General features: G+C 31.0%; 4 protein-coding genes across 4 annotated transcripts; 2 read left to right on the top strand and 2 right to left on the bottom strand.

The window, feature by feature from the left end:
* Window positions 1-51: 51 nt before the first annotated feature.
* Window positions 52-1,170, bottom strand: LOC105776401 (F-box protein At2g26160). The gene has a single exon (XM_052622580.1). It carries the CDS (start codon window positions 1,168-1,170, stop codon window positions 52-54), a length of 1,119 nt encoding a protein of 372 aa, XP_052478540.1.
* A 1,508-nt stretch (window positions 1,171-2,678) lies between these two features.
* On the bottom strand, window positions 2,679-3,782 carry LOC105775739 (F-box protein At3g56470). Its single transcript, XM_012598209.1, has one exon. It carries the CDS (start codon window positions 3,780-3,782, stop codon window positions 2,679-2,681), a length of 1,104 nt encoding a protein of 367 aa, XP_012453663.1.
* Window positions 3,783-6,580: 2,798 nt separating this feature from the next.
* Window positions 6,581-7,243, top strand: LOC105775738 (beta-D-glucosyl crocetin beta-1,6-glucosyltransferase-like). The gene has a single exon (XM_012598207.2). It carries the CDS (start codon window positions 6,594-6,596, stop codon window positions 7,224-7,226), a length of 633 nt encoding a protein of 210 aa, XP_012453661.2. The 5' UTR covers window positions 6,581-6,593; the 3' UTR covers window positions 7,227-7,243.
* A 5,485-nt stretch (window positions 7,244-12,728) lies between these two features.
* On the top strand, window positions 12,729-16,377 carry LOC105776402 (hypothetical protein). The gene is made up of 4 exons (XM_052622915.1): window positions 12,729-13,200; window positions 13,284-13,543; window positions 15,363-15,527; window positions 16,080-16,377. Exons 1-3 carry the CDS (start codon window positions 12,921-12,923, stop codon window positions 15,426-15,428), a joined length of 606 nt encoding a protein of 201 aa, XP_052478875.1. The 5' UTR covers window positions 12,729-12,920; the 3' UTR covers window positions 15,429-15,527; window positions 16,080-16,377.
* The last annotated feature ends 946 nt before the right edge of the window (window positions 16,378-17,323 follow it).

The raw sequence follows: 17,323 nt of genomic DNA, 5'->3' as shown, positions 1-17,323 counted from the left end.
ATTTCAATACAATAAAAAAACTAACCTTAAATAAATCAATGTGTCTCTATCTTAAAGAGGAGGGTATGGAATGATCCAAACCGGAGGAGCAAAAGAAAGGAGCTGTTCCACTGTTTTTGACTTGGGGAAAGGCTCCAGACCAATATCTTTGTCCCTATTTTTTTCTACATCATAGATGCCGATGTCTGCAACGTCAATAGATGTGTCCGTGGAGTAAATGCAATTAGGCTTGCAACCAGGGTAATCAGCGGCGGCAACAGTGAAGGTGCAACAATTTCCCAAGAACAAAGACCTATCCCCCAATGAATAAATCTTCTCCCAACTCTTAGTGTCCATGTCTAGTTTGAAAATCACAAATTTAATTGTATAACCAATGTCTTCATCATCATCGTTACCGTCATCGACATCAAATGGATCGCGACATGTCATACAGAGATTTCCATCTAAATCAAATAGATAACAGGTCCGACCACCATGAAAATTTGGAGGCCGTGAGGCAAATTTCACAGATTTTGGATGAGCTCCATTTAAGTCTTCAAATAAAAAAATCTCACCACTATTTAAACAACCATAGAAATTACACTTGAAATAAATGGCGTCATCCCACAAAAAACCACCACCATCATCATCATCATCGTAAATCAGAGTACGCCATGCTAGATCACCGGGCTTTGCAAAACCAATGCGTCCACGATCGAGAAAACCCCAATAAATTGCAAAAACTATACAATTAGAGTTCGACTCTTTGGGATTTATAGATAATATTAGTTTTTCTATACACCAGCTACTTTTAGGAAGGGGCAAGCTAGCTCTTGAGAATGGATTAAACAAGCGAATTTCGAAATTGAGATCATGTGTTACCAACCAACCAAAAGGACTTCCCCAACATCGCCATTCTCGTAACTCAGGTAAATCGAGCTCATCGAAGATTTCTTCCAACATACTATAAAAACTATGATTGTCACTGGTGTCATCCTCTTGTAGCATTAAACAAATTGCAGGGAAATTAATTTTTTGATCCGCGAGGGAAGCTCGCCAAGAACGACAGACTGCGGTCATACGAATATGATGCCGAGGGGAACCGGCCAAGCTTGCAATGCGTCTCAAAACATCATCTAAAATATTAGCCCAACTTGGAACATCTGCAATTGTTTTTTCCTTGGAAAGCATGATGATGAACAAATCGTTTTAAGTGTAGCTATGGCTTTTGAGTTTTTGAATGGAATATGAGGATGATGAGAGAGGGGAAGATGGTTCAGTCCTACTTGAACATTAAGTGCTAACGAGCAGCAATTAATGTTTGAGTAATTATCTTATTAATGTTTAATTATATTTAAATAAATTTATTAATATTTATTTACAAGTTTTTCATTTTTTTTGTTTAATTTAATTATGATATATCATATTATTATTCACTGATGATGCATTACACTTATGCACCAACATTGCATCAATAGTCTCCTTTATATTATTATAAAAATAAGTATGATTGAGGCTTCGTTTGATAAATCTTTAAAAGATAAATTAATTTAAATTTTATATTTTCGATGATTTAATCTTTTACATAATTTGATAATTCAAAAATAAAAGCGACTTGATAGAATATTTTTTATAAAAAGTGAGAAAATTATAAGTAGATAAGAGTTACTTATAACTTAATCAATAAAATTTTCAATTAATTCTATTTTATTTTATTAGCTTATAAAGACTTCACGTATAAATTTTGATTTTATTTAGAATAAGATGAAATGCTTGATTGTTTTATAAAATTTTGAATAATTATTTTATAATTTGAAATTTATATTTATCAAATAATTTAATTACATTTCATGCTTAATTTTAAGTTTAAAAAAAAACAATCAAATAATATTAGTTATATTCTATTAATATAATATTTAATAGTCTTGGAAGCATTGAGGATGAACACCGTATTAACTATCATCCAATCTGTTCAATTTTGGAAGCATGCACGTTGATAATGTCAACAACATCTATAATGGTTTTGACTTGATGAACCATGCATTCTCCAATATTTAGGGTTGCAAAAGTCGGGTCAAACTGATTAAACCAATCGCACCGGTGGGTTTCAGTTTTGTCTGATCGATTTATTTAGTTGCGCTTTTAGATCAACTGCAAAAGTTGGGTAAAATGGCTTAACTGATTCATTTTTAGTTTTGAAAAATCAAAATCAAAGTAATCGAATTAATCGGCTTTAAAATATATTTAAATCCAATCCATATTCAAATATATTACTTAAGCGAAACCCAAAATAAATTAAATATACCCAAATATATTATTTAAATCCAAACTCAACTAATAATTAAACTCAATACCATCAAAACATGGTAATGCAGGTTATTTGGATACTCCAAATAAGAAGAAATTTGGGAATTTTGTACGTTATATATACATTTTTTGGGTCAAATCAAACATATAATTTCATTAAAATTTGGGTTGTTCCTTTCCATACAAGAAGTTTGCACATGGTATAAAGATGTTTTTTTCATATCTTTCTCAGAATTTCTCTCAAATTATCAACTATTGGTTTGAATTTGTGATCTAAAAGAATTCTTATCAACATCTTCAATCTATTCATCCGATTTTTTTTCAATTAAATTGAAATTCGAATTTCATTACAATAAAAAAACTGACCTTAAATAAATCAATATGTCTCCAGCTTAAAGAGGGTATGGAATGATCCAAACCGGAGGAGATAAAGAAGGGAGGAGATGTTCTACTTGTTTTGACATGGGGAAAGGCTCCAAACCTATATCTTTGTCCCTATTTTTTTCTACTTCATAGATGCCGATGCTTTCGACGTGAATAGATTCCTCCGTGGAGTAAATGCAATTAGGCTTGCAACCAGGGTAATCAGCGGCGGCAACAGTGAAAGTGCAACAATTTCCCAAGAACAAAGACCTATCCCCCAATGAATAAATCTTCTCCCAACTCTTAGTGTCCATGTCTAATTTGAAAATCGTATAACCATTGCATTCATAATCGTCATCGTCATCACATGGATCGCGACATGTCATACAGAGATTTTCACCTAAAGCAAATAGATAACAGGTGCGACCACCATGAAAATTTGGAGGCTGTGGGGCAAATTCCACGGCTTTTGGATGAGCTCCATGTAAGTCTTCAAATAAAACAATCTCACCAGTATTTAAACAACCATAGAAATTACCCTTGAAATAAATGGCGTCATCAATTAAAAACTTAAAACCATCATCATTATCGTTGCCGTCGTAACTCAGAGTACGCCATGCTAGATCACCGGGCTTTGCAAAAGCAATGTATCGACGATCGAGAAAACCCCAATAAATTGCAAAAACTATACAATTAGAGTTCGGCTCTTCGGGATTTATAGATAATATTAGTTTTTCTATAAGCGAGTGATTTTTAGGAAGGGGAAAGGTAGCTCTTGAGAATGGATTAAACAGTCGAATTTCGCAATTGAGGCCATGTGATACCAACCAACCAAAAGGACTTCCCCAATATCTCCTTCCTCGTAACTCCGGTAAATCGAGCTCATCGAAGATTTCTTCCCACATACTGTAGAAATTATAATTGTCACAGTTGCCACCCTCTCGTAGCATTAAACAAACTGCAGGGAAGTTGATTTTTTGATCCGCGAGGGAAGCTCGCCAAGAACGACAGACTGCGGTCATACGAATATGATGTCGAGGGGAACGAGTCAAGCGTGCAATGTGTGTCAAAAGATCGTCCATCATATTAGCCCAGCTTGAGACATCTGCAATTGTTTTTTTCTTGGAATGCATGGTGATGAACAAATCGTTTTAAGTCTAGCAATGGCTTATGAGTTTTTTAAAGGAATTTATGAGAATGATGAGAGAGTGGAAGATAGTTCATTCCTACTTAAACATTAAGTAGTGTCTACTTTATTTTATAACGATCAGATTTAGGATTTTCAGTTTGGTTGGGTTTAGGTGTCAGGGTTTTACCATTTATTTATATTTAATTATATTTAAAAATTATTGATATTTACTTAAAAATCCCCCATGATTTTTTAATTTAATAATAAAGTGTCATTTTATTATTTACTAATGGGCACGGATTTATGCACCAAAATAATAAAAGGTATGATTGAGGTTTTGTTTGATAAATCCTTGAAAAATTAAATTTAATTGAAATTTTATATTTTCAATGATTTAATTTTTTACTTAATTTGATAATTCAAAAAATAAAAGCAACTTGGTTTTGAGGGTCAATTTGAAGATTGCTAGTAGTTGATGCCGGAATTATGAAGCATGTTTATAAAAAAAATGCAATGGTAAGTCACATTGTACTTTTAAGAGTAGAATGCAAATTTAAACTTTAGAAACGATATTATTATGAAAATAGCTCCGACAAGATACAAGAATAAAAAAAACACACGCACATTGTTTTTGACAAATTTCATGAATGTTTTACTGAATTTGTATAGGTGAAATTGCATATGTTTCGAGTTAGTCAATGAATCATACCAATCCCTAAATAAAATTAGTACACCAAACAATAATAAGACCCGGAATGAACATGGTCTCAATTCAAATTTGGCTCACTAGATAATAACTCAAAATAAAACACCAATATAATAAATCAATGGGGACCTCGAATATATATATATACATGTGTATGTTAGGAAGAGCATGGAATGGTCCAAAGCTGAGATAATAAAGAAGAACGACGACGATGTCGCATCATTTTTTACTTGAGGAAAAGCTCCATTCGAGCACGAAAATTTTTATCTAATGCTAAATTTTGACAATCATAGATGCCCACATCTTAGCACGAAAAATTGACATCAAAGAAGTAACTGCAATTAGGCCTACAACCAGGATAATCATCAGCAGCAACGTTGAAAGTGCAACAATTTCCCAATACCTAGTGTGCATGTCTAATTTGAAAATCGAATTTCAAGATCAAAGCCACATGTTACCAACCAACCAAAAGGACTTCCCCAATATTTCGACCCTCATATCTCCGGAAAATCGAGCACATCGAAGATTTCTGCAATGCATCTCAAAACATCACTTTCAATATCAGCCCAATATTGGACAACTGCAAATTTATTTAGTTTTTTAATAGAAAGAACATTTCATTTTGACATACGGTGAAAGAGGATCATCTTGTGTTAACCCTTTATTAGCTGTAAATGCATGTAAATGTCAATTTTTTTTATGCAATGCTTATTACTATTAATAATCTTTTCTCGATCTTTCAAATAGGTGAAAAATGTATTTAAATATACTCAAATCCACGTCCTTATAGTTGTTGCAATAACAATAATGTATTGAGTTTATTTGGACTTGGAGATTTTCACAAATTTTGATGGGGTTGGATGTAAACATCTTGTTATATATTGAGTCTGATTCCTTGCGATTTCTTGGTGCTCGAATCCCGGGATTAGGCCATGGAAATATGCAGAATTGTTTAAGAGTGTGGATTCACCATCTATGGTGAATGGTATTGGTTTTGTATCGTTTATATATGTATATAGGGAGATTAATTCATAAATAATAAGACCATCTTCTACATTATAGCTTGCAAGCCCAGTTTTTTTACCGAGAGCCCATGCTTCAGTTGCTTCCTTCAATATAGCTTTTCCTCGATTGTTAGAAGTCTGTATTGGATAACGACTCATTCCCAATATGATCTTCAGCCAATTTGATCACCGCATGTCAATTTGATTCCTAATTTGAGACCGTATATATTTGAAAACTTCTTCCAAAGCAGCTAAAAATTTTCGAGATCATAAAAGTTTTGGAATAGTTGATTCTCAATATTTTTTTCATGTAGACAAATCGACTAAATTTTAACTGTAAAAAGTGAGTAAAATGATTAATTTAAGAAGCTAATTATCTCATTATGCAGCATTTCACAGTTCACACAAACTAAAATAAATTAAAAAAGTAGGGAAATTAAAAGAAAATTTAAAACTATATCAATATGTCTCTATCTTAAAGAGGGTATGGAATGATCCAACACAGCGGAGGGAGGAAATCATCCATTAGTTCTAACTTGGGGAAAGGCTGCACTAAAGAACCCAAACCAATATCTTCGTCTAAATATTTTTCTACATCATAGATGCCGTTGACTTCGACATCAGATAATTCATCGGTGTAGTAAATGCAACTAGGCTTGCAACCAGGGTAATCAGCGGCGGCAACAGTGAAAGTGCAACAATTTCCCAAGAACAAAGACCTATCCCCCAATGAATAAATCTTCTCCCAGCTCTTAGTGTCCATGTCTAGTTTGAAAATCACAAATTTAATTCTATAACCAATGTATTCTTCTTCATCATCTTCATCGTCATCGTCATCATCACTGTTACCATCATTGTCAACAAATGGATCGTTGATGGTCACTAAACTAACTATAAATAGGACTAAGACAAGCGAACCTATCAAATAATAGTATAGTTATGGTGAGTAGAAATATCGTATCACAATGACTAAAAATACTAGTAATTATCGTTTTTCTACTAATCAAGGATTGTTTCCAGTAGTAAAGAAAGGATTCTTCTGTGCCTCGGACACTCTTCGGATATCATTTTGGTTAAGAGTTTTAGGGAGCTTGAAGGGAAATACATGGACTATCTTTCAATCCTATTAAACAAGAAGATAGTTCCAACAGGTCCACTGGTTCGAGACGCCAGTGAAGAACACCATGAGAACGAGAAAGAGATACTTGAATGGCTTACCAAGAAGAGAAAAGCCTCCACCGTGTTCGTTTCCTTCGGGAGTGAGTATTATCTCTCGAATAAAGAAAGGGAAGCCATTGTTGAGGGGCTTGAGCTTAGTGGGGTGTACTTCATTTGGGTCCTCAGATTCCCTTTTGGAGATAAAGATAAACCCAAGTTTGATGAGGCCTTACCCGAAGGATATCTGGAAAGGATTGGTGAGAGAGAGCTGATGGTGGAAGATTGGGCACCACAGGCGAAAATACTGCAACACTCGAGCATTGGGGGATTTGTGAGTCACTGTGGATGGAGTTCTGTAACAGAAAGCTTGAAATTGGGAGTTCCAATCATAGCAATGCCTATGTGTGTTGACCAACCATTGAATGCTAGGCTTGTACAAGCTGTTAGTGTTGGAGTAGAGGCAGAGAGAGGAAAGGATGGGAGCCTTGAAAGAGAAGAGATAGTCAGAGCGACCAAACAAGTGGTGGGGGAGAAAGATGGGGAGAATATAAGAAACCAAAACCACCTCTTTTCTCCCTAACAAGGGGCCAAATTTTGTTCAGACAAGTTGGATAAAACTTTAATGTTTCAACATATACTCAAATAAGCTTTTAGCTTTTAGCTTTTAGCTTTTAGCTTTTAGCTTTTAGCTTTTAATATTTGATTTTATATTTAATTAAGCTATAACATAAATCAACATATACAAATTGAAAGTATATATCATGTAGATCTATTTATGGGTTGGGCTACTCATTCAGGTCCGAAGGCTTGCTCAAAATTGGACAATGTTTGGACAAAAATATTAAGCACGGAAAAGGGCTTGAGTAAAAAATTAAGCCCATTTAAAATATGGGCCGAGATTGGGCTTGAACATTCAATGCTCGAGCTTGGCCTGACTCGACCCGTTTTAATTTTATAATACTTTATATTACGTTATTTTTGTATATTATGTAATTTAGAATACATTAAAAAAATAAACATATACTAAATATATAATACTACTCTAATGTAAACATTAAAATAATGTTAAGATGACTATATAAAAAAATTCAATAAATAAAAATTATATAAAATTATTAACTATTAAAATAAAATAAAAAATATTTTTAAAAAAATTTAAAAAATAATATGGACGGGCATAAAATGAGCTTGGGTTATTCTTTGCAAATATGGACGGATTTGGGCAAAATTTTAAGCCCATATTTCGGGTTAGACTGGTCTTGGGCAAGCATAAAGTATGTTATATCATGCTTAGGCCCAGCCCGAACCTGGCCTGACCCGGCCCATGAGCACCTCTAATATCATGCTAAAACCCGAACCAAACCGATTTAGAACGGTTTGATAATAATCGGTTTTTTATGTCCACCGGTTTAGTTTCGGTTCTAAAAATTAAATATATCTCACCCCTAATCATAATCTTCAAGTTCATATAACAGGAGTTGTCGAAACTTCGTTTTGAAATTGAGTTTAGAGAGAGCTTGGATCGAAAGGTCTTCGATACTAAATTTAATCTATTATGATAATTCTATACTATTAGTCCCAAACTACGGTAAGTTGTAGATTTAGTCTTTATTCTCCAATTTGATCATTTTTAGTCTCTATATTTTCTCGAATTTTAACTCTAATAGTAGTTGTTAAATCCATTAAATTATGTGGAAATATCATATAAGATTTTGAAAATAGTAAAATATAACTTAACTAATTTAATAGGTTATTGTTTTGTTAGGACGGAATTTCTAACTAAAAGAGTATAGGATTAAAATGACCCAATTAAATTACAAAACTAAATACATAATTTGCACATGTTATAGTGACTAGTAGCAAAATTTGACTTTTATTTATTCTAAGGGATAAAGTAACATTTAGTCTCTAAACTTGGCAATTTTTCTTACATTGGTCCGTAAATATTATTTTGGTCCACATTAGTCTCAAAACTTGGTAAATTTTCCCCATTAGGTCCACATTGGATTTTATTAAGATTGTGCTACATCATCACTTGAAAGAAAAAATAAAATTATTATAATTTATTTATTATTTTAATAAATTTTAATTTTTTAGATTTTATATAAAATTCACAATCCCACAGTATCGTGTCATGTCATGTTATGTCATCTCTCCTAAACAAAATTTAAGTTTAGAGACTAAATTAAGAAAGACGTCAAGTTTTGAGACTAATGTAAAACAATAAAAATCAGGACCAAATTAAAAAAAATACCAATTTCAGAGATAAAATATTGCTTTATACCTTTAATAATTTTTAATTACCCCCTAGACGCTTAGAGATTAGTGTAGATGGTTCCCGTTGAGGCTCCATGTTGCATGTGTTTGTCCGCTGATGATTGAGAAACTCGCAAGTTTGTAGTGAATTTTGACTATTAGCCGCCCGACCCAGGGCGGCTTTGACTTGTCTACTTGTCTAAAAAAATTGAAAAATGTTTTATTAGTCCTTGTACTCTGCATAAGTTATGGATTTAATCCTTGTACTTTTCGAATTAGATAATTTTAGTTCATGTTCTTTTTTAATTTAGAAATTTTAGTCCTGACCAAATGATAGTAGTTATCTATTTGGTTAAATTCTTCTATTACTCATGCACTATGCTAAAAATTATAGATTTAGTCTATGCTCTCCAAATGGATCATTATGAGTCGCTATGTTTTCGAATTAACAACATTTCAATCTTGATGCAAACAACAACTGTTAATCTATTAACTAATTTTTTTGTGCAAATAATATGTGGAAATAGCAAATTAATATGGTATTACACATGCGGTAATATGTTTGCAGCACCCAAATTCTAAAGTAATATGTCAACATAGCTACCCTTTGGTTAAGATTGACATTTTAAAATTTGAGAAGTAAAGGGATTGAAAATGATCAAATTAAAGTACTTAAACGAAATCTATAACTTATACATAGTATAGGGACTAATAGCATAATTTGACAAGAAAAACATACATGTCTCTCTAGAATGTCAACCTAAACATTTGGATTTTGACCAAAATCACTTGAAAAGAAAAGCAAGGAAATGGCTGCTTGGCTACTCCAAATAAGAGGAAAATTGGGAATTTGGTCAAATCAAACATCCAATTTTATTTTTAAAAAATTGGTTTGATTCTTTTTATACATAAAGTTTTCACATGGTAAAGGTGTTTTTTCATATTTTATGTCAAATAATGAATTAAGTCAAATCAATTATAGGTTTGAATTTGTGATTTAAAAAAGAATTGATATTCTATCTTAATCATTAATCACTAATTGAGGATTCGACTTTCGTCTTAGATTTTGAACAATTTTAAAATTTGTGGTCAGCATCTACCCTTTTAATAGATCTACAGAATGTGAATAATTAATTACTGGACTCCCTCCGATAAATATATTGAGAAATAAAAATTTTGAGAGATTCAATAAAAAGAATTGATAGACTCGATAAATTTGGAATTTAGTGATTAGAAGGCTATATATGTATGGTAAAATTGGGTAATTTTGAAGTAGTTATCTACGTTGTTTTAAGAATCGATTGGTTAAATTAAATTGGTCAAAAGGAATTGATTGGAGTATTGATTCAAATAAAATGCTAAATTAGTTGACCAAATAATTAAAATTTTTTATTAAGAATTTATTTATATTGAATTAGATGAACTGATCGAAATAATCTAACCAGTTCAAACACTAACTCGTATTCAATATTAATTAATTGAAAGAAAGGTACAAACAAAGTCAAATCCATCAATGGACAATATAGTTGATATTAGTAAAATAATTATAAATGGTAGCAATACTTCTAGAAGGAAATGAACAGGTAAAGGAATTAAGAAATATTTTTCTTTCAAGTTATCATTTTTCAAAATATATATAATTAATTATACATCTGATAAATTAGGTATTTTTCATCTCCAATACTAGACATAATCTCATAAATATAAACAAAATTTTCACCATTTTGGGTTTTTTTTCATATTCATTTTACGGTCCATATTTGGGGTTCATGGCTATCCTCTCAATAATGTCGTTTCTAAAATTTGAACCATACAATATGTTTTAGGGTGGGTTTGGATGAGTAATTAGGTGCGATGCGGTACGAGTAGTTTACTTTTTATCTCATGCTACAGTATCGCTATAATATTTAATCTCACCGCCACCACTATTTTTACACTAACTGTAAGTAAACGTACCGTTCACCTAAATCTACCCTTACTATTGCACCCAAAATTTTAATTATTTTTCATAAATGAAAATATCATTTATTTTCCTATGATCATCATGGATGATTAAATAGTTGCAAATATAAAATTCAAATCCTGATTTTTACGTAAAATAATTAATAGAAAATGCAGAGATTATAAGGAAATAATTTTGCATGTGATCACATATCTACTTTTGTCCTAAGCAAAAAATAATAATTAATAATATTGCTAATTAATTAAATTATTATATAAACATTAACAAATAATATCTAATGTGCACAATAACCAAAAAATTGTTATATTCTAATAAAATTATTTAAAAATTATAGTGTATGCTTTTTATTGGAATAATAATAAATTTAGCCTTCAAAGTTCATACATTTTAGATTTTGCAATTTGGTTTTTCTTTAAAAATTTACGTAGAATATGTAAACATTAAGGGCTAAATTTGTTATTGTATCAATCAAAACTATATATACTATATATAAACATTTTGACAGAGTAGATGTCACTCGTAATCGGGTTCCAATTAAGTTGTTAAATTATCAAAAGGCCCTTATTTTAACAAAGCAATAAAATTTAATTTAAGGGTATTTTTCTTTTTATATAAAACCCGGAAAAATATATGCTTAATAATGGGAGGTGAGCCTAAGACACTAAATATACCGTCTCTCATCTTTACGATTTAAATCAAAGTAATATTTGATTTTCATGTCAATTCTTAATAAATATAATACATAATTGTTTTCACTCACATAATGAGTGTGTCATAATTTAGTGTACAATTAACGGAAAATATTAATGCTATAAAAATTAAACTGTTCAATTTAATTCGAGAGAGACTAATTTACTTAATATCAAATTAACACACAATATTATTTTAGCAATAATATTAAAATACCCTAATAATGTTAAAAAATTAATAATGATAGCGTTATAAAAAAAGGTATCATTAGTTTGTATTAAAACCCTACTTAATGTCATTAAATTATTAAGAAATTTACCATTTAGTCACTTAACTTTAAAAGATTGCAAAATGGTCATCAAACTATTCAAAAATTTTCATTTAAGTTATTAGGTTATTAAAATCATTGTTGTATAGCCTTCTCTATTTGCACTGTCCACACCAATCAAAAGCTCTCCTCCTCTTTTATAGTTCAATTTGTTTTCATGAAACAACTTTTAACGTCACAAATCTGTGAACTAAAATCCAAATAATTTTTTTCTTGAATCTTCAACACTATCCGTCAAATAAACTTGCAGGGCCGAAGCCAGAAATTTTTTTCAGGGGGCGAAATTAAATTGTATATTTTGCAATAATAAAAAAGCAATTTCACCATTTTAATATCTATATCTTATCATTTTTAAAGGATTAAATCAAAATTTTATCATTTTTAGGGGAGCCAAAGGGCAATTTTACCTTTATTAATTTAAATTTTTATAAATTTTAAAGGGGTCTAAATAAAAAATTTTCTACTTTAGAAGGGTCGAGTCCCCTGCCAGCCCCCTATTGGCTACGCCCTTGTCAACTTGGATCTAAGGTATGTTATTCTACTCATCAATGGATACCAATTTACCATACCAATCATCGAATCATTAATTGGAACTCGCTAGTCAAACTTTAAAAAAAAAAACAAACTTAACATCTTAGTGACTTAAATGAAAACTTTAGAATAGTTTAACGACCATTTTATAACTTTTTAAAGTTAAATGACCAAAAAACAAAATTACTAATAATTCAGTGACCTAGGATGTAATTAACCCAATGAAATAATAATTAAAAACGTTATAAAAAAGGTATCGTTAGTTTGTATTTATATAGGTATTTCCGTTAAAAACACTCTTCAAATCCCCCCCTTGACCGCCTGCTTTCCGCGTGTAAATTTCTTCATCATCGTCACTTTCCTCCAAGTCCAGTCAACACATACAACCTTCATCCCCAATTCCTCTTCTTTTTCTCTAAAACCCCTTAAATTCTCATCTTCTTCCTTCTCCTTTATACATAAAAAGAAATCTCTAGTTTTCGTTAGACCCAAAACAAACAGAAAAAATGGGGTTCTCAAAAGAAGAGAAAACAAGGAGAATTTTAAGAGGTTTCAAAACTGTGTTTTTCTTAATAACAATGGTGATTTCATTCCTTGTTTTTTCAGCTCCAGTTTTCTTCGTTATTGCCGATACCCTTTTACCTACCGCTTTGCTTTCAGCTTCAATTCCACCTTCTTCTTCATCTTTATTGAAAACACTTTATTCTCATTTCAGTAACTATGATTTTAGATACTCTCTCATTGATATCCCACTGATTTCCATTATCAGATCCGCTGTTATAATCTGTAAGTTTCGTAAATATTCATACACAAAAAATGGGTGTTTATGGTTTCCTTTTTTTGATTGGCTTTTTGTGTGTTTTTGTTAGGTGTTTATAGCTTTTGTGATGGGCCAAAGCTTTCGAGGGGACCTTATTTGGGGATTACAATGATTTGTTCTGTTTCTTCGTTGATTTTCGTGTCGTTAAAAGCTTCGTTCGTGTTCAATTCGAGTAAAGAAGGGTCGGCCATGGAAGCTGCTTTGTTCATTTGTTCATTGGGCTTTGCTATTGCTCATATGATTGTGGCGTATAGAACGAGTTGCAGAGAAAGAAGGAAACTCCTTGTTTACAAAATTGATATTGAAGCTGTAAGTTTCTCTTTTCTTCATTTGGTACAACGATGCAATTAATTATAATTTTAGGTCTAATTTTACTTTTAGTCCTTATATTCTTCCCACATTTAAAATTTAATTAAATCCATAAACTACTTTTAAAGCAATTAAGCAAATGAAAAAAATCATTAATTAATTAAATGGTAAAATTATGCAATTAGATTATAATTTAGAGCAAAAGTTTGCTTAGGAAAGTTAGAATATAGTGAAGGAACAAGGAAACTTCAATTATAATTTTGGTCTAATTTTACTTCTAATCCTTATACTTTTGCACATTTGAAATTTGGCTAAATTGAATTGTGTAACATTTGAAAATAAAAATTTAGCATATGTAGAAGGTCAAATAAGCAATTGAAAAAATGATGGTGCAATTATGCAATTAATGTATAACTTATAGCAAAAGTTTGCTTAGGAAATCAAAATATACCATCTTTAGATGCTTATAGAGAAAGAACTAGGAAACTTCAAAGAGTCCATCAATTCATACATACCAAAATTGTAGAAAATTGGAAATATTATGTGTCTTGAAAGTATAAAATGTTTAATTATTTTTAATTTCATTGATATAATTGATTTTTTCCTTTTTTTCATTGGATTATACCTAAAACTTGATAGTGACCTTAGATTTTAATGCCAAACCTACTAGTGGTTCTAGATGCACTATTGTCAAAATTAAAGAAAAAAATATTTTTATATTTTAATTATTAAATAATATTTGGGTTGATATCAACTATAAAAATCTTTTATTAAAAATTGTTAGGACGGTCAAATTTGGATGTCTATTCTTGTCTTGAACATGCTCCTTGATATAGAAGGCGGCTAGAAGGTTGACTTTTTTTGGTTTAATTCATGATTTGGTCCTTGAATTGTATTCGTTTTTTTACTTTGGTACTTGAATTTTTTTTCCCCTACTTGAACTGTCATTTCCATATCATTTTAAATACCAAAAATGAGAAAATGTGTATAATTTACTTAATAAAATCTTTGCACCTTGATTGGCAAATTCCAAGTGGAAGGAAAATACATGGAATCTGTGCTGGCATGGGGGGACTGCATATATGCTCTAATATTTATCAACTTGATATTCCATTTTCAACTTTGTGCCCACATTCATCCATGTTCACATAATATATATATATCTCCACATTCATCCATGTTCACATACATACATATATGTATGTATATGGAAGTTTATGGATTACTCCAAAATTTGCAAGTGGGAAGTCTTGTGCTGTAAAGTTAGCTAATTTATGCATACCTTTTTTTCCCCCAAAATTGGATTCCACCTATTTATTCTATTCACATGTCAATGTAAAGCTAAGATTTGCAAAAGAAGGAACTTTGAGGAATTCCATATGCTATCCTTTTCAAAAAAGACCTCCCTTTTTGCATTTATTAAAAAATATCTATATTGGAAACTACCCTAAATCCGATATTAACCCTTATATTCAAAACAATAGGAAGGGGTCTTAGCTCTCTTGACATACAAACATTGGATAGACACAAATATCCTTATTATTCGAACCCACGAAATGAATTTTTTTGGTGAACATCTAATGTTGTTAGGTCAAGAGCGTGTTCGAATTTGGGTTTTATTAAAATAGAATTTTTAGTTTTGACTTTTTAAAATTTTATGATTTTATCTTAACTTTTCATACAAAATTTTTGATTTCGCCCCTGCTCGAGTACTTCAACTAGAAAGAGATGATTAAAGCAAATGAAAATATTGATAAAATGTAATTATAAAACTGAATTATTTATTGATGAAGTTTTAATTGGTTTCATATGTGAACAGATTTCAGCTTGCAAGAATGGGTTTCCAAGGTATCAAAAGATTCTCCAAGATGAAAGAGTGAAGTAAATGCTTTACTAACAATGGAAGCATTTTTCCACTACAGCAGAAAGTCTTTTTCTCCCCTTTTTGGCTCATCACTTGATTCTTCCAAGCAAGGTTTTTCAGGTAATGCAACTCATTGCCCATTGTGTACAATCCTTTGTTTTAATTGCAAATCCCATGTGCTTGCTCATCTATTAGGACTAAAGCCATGAATAGGGATGACAATAGAATGGGACGATTGTTCTGATATTTTTCTCAAATTTGGTTTTATTTAAAAGTTTAATACTCAAATTCGATTTTTATCTTAGTTTTTGTATTTTTTTTTAATTTTAAAATTCAGGTTTACTTGATAGCACAATTAGACCTGAATTTTGAAATATGAAAAATATTTTAAATTTAAGAAGAGTGCAGAGACTGAACACATTTTTAAACAAAGAAAACATTTGACTCCATTGTCTCTTAATATTTAAAAAATGATCGCCGATGCTAGTTTGATCTAAATCGACTTGAATTTAAAATTTTAATTAAAATATACCTTTATAAAATCGGTGAAATTTGATAAATTCGAATTATTTTACCATCCCTAATTAAATTGATGTTTTCTTTGGTTTATTGTGGTTGATGACATCATATCATAACACTGACTCAATTTATTCATGCATTTGCTTCTTGCAGATTTATTCATAAACAAATGAGTTAGCTGGAAATGAATGAAGTTGAGAAGCTAGGGAATATCAGTATATAAAATGGTGAAACACATGTGTGTATATATTTATTTATTTAGCTGGTGATTGTGTATCACTCGGTTGAGGCTAGATCTTGAGGGTAGATTCAACATTCTTTCATGATTTTGAGTGTATAGTTTGTATTGCATATCAAAATTATTTTAAAGAAGGAATAGGCCAAAGGCCTTTTCAACTTCTTCTTCTTTATGAAAATATGCTCCATTTGATGAGATATAATTTTCACTTAATTATGTCTTTTGTTACCAAAATTTATGTCGATTAATTATTAACAAAAAGTCATGATTATTTAAGTAGACATTTATTAAAGAGGCATAAAAATTCTTATTATTGTTTGATTGAATCTTAGCTCAATTGGCATCGGCATTATTGCCAGTGTAAAAGAACGTGGGTTCGAGTACGCTGAAACGCATTATCCTCTTATGTAAGGGTAGGGTAGGGGCTATAGGTAATCCTAAGTATTGTATCAAAAAACAAAGACTAGAAATCATTATGCTACACTCATATGAAAGAAAGCAAATAAAAAAAAACTACTATAAATTTCATTTGGTCTGTTTTCATAGTGCAAAACGTACGTATGCTTTTCTCATATGAAAGAAAGCAAATAAAAAAACTACTATAAATTTCATTTGGTCTGTTTCCATAGTGCAAAACATAGATAGTTATTAGCTTCATTGTATTTTTAAAATTCATTCGTCAACAACTCTCGTTAAATTCTCGTAAATTCATTTTTTATCCTCACACGCCAACAAACGGGAGCTAGGCTAGGAGCCGCTGCCACTAGTGGGAGGAGAACCTTTACAAGATGGTTGGCCAAAAACTCTCAGATTGTCAGCGGAAAGAACAACGAATGAGAGGGGGAGGTCGGACATTATTCTACCGGAGGAAAGAAAACAAACGGAAAAAAAAAGGAGAGGAGAAGAAGGCGGCCAAGCGACAGCTAGCACGAGACCGATTGCGTCAACAGTCGCAGCTTGAGAGAGAAACGCTCTTCCAAAAGTGTTTCATTAAATTTTTTAAAAAAATTTTAAAATTTTAAATTAATAAAGATAAAATTACATTTTGACCCTCTTTAAAAATGATAAAAATTTGATTTAATCCTTTAAAAATTATAAAAATATAGCCTATTAAAATGATGAAATTGTATTTTTACTTATCGTAAAAATTACAATTTAA

This window comes from Gossypium raimondii, chromosome 10 (genome assembly GCF_025698545.1).
Source record: "Gossypium raimondii isolate GPD5lz chromosome 10, ASM2569854v1, whole genome shotgun sequence".
NCBI classification, from domain to species: Eukaryota; Viridiplantae; Streptophyta; class Magnoliopsida; order Malvales; family Malvaceae; genus Gossypium; species Gossypium raimondii.
Note: the sequence above shows the minus strand (reverse complement) of the source record. Positions and strands in the feature narration are given on the sequence as shown.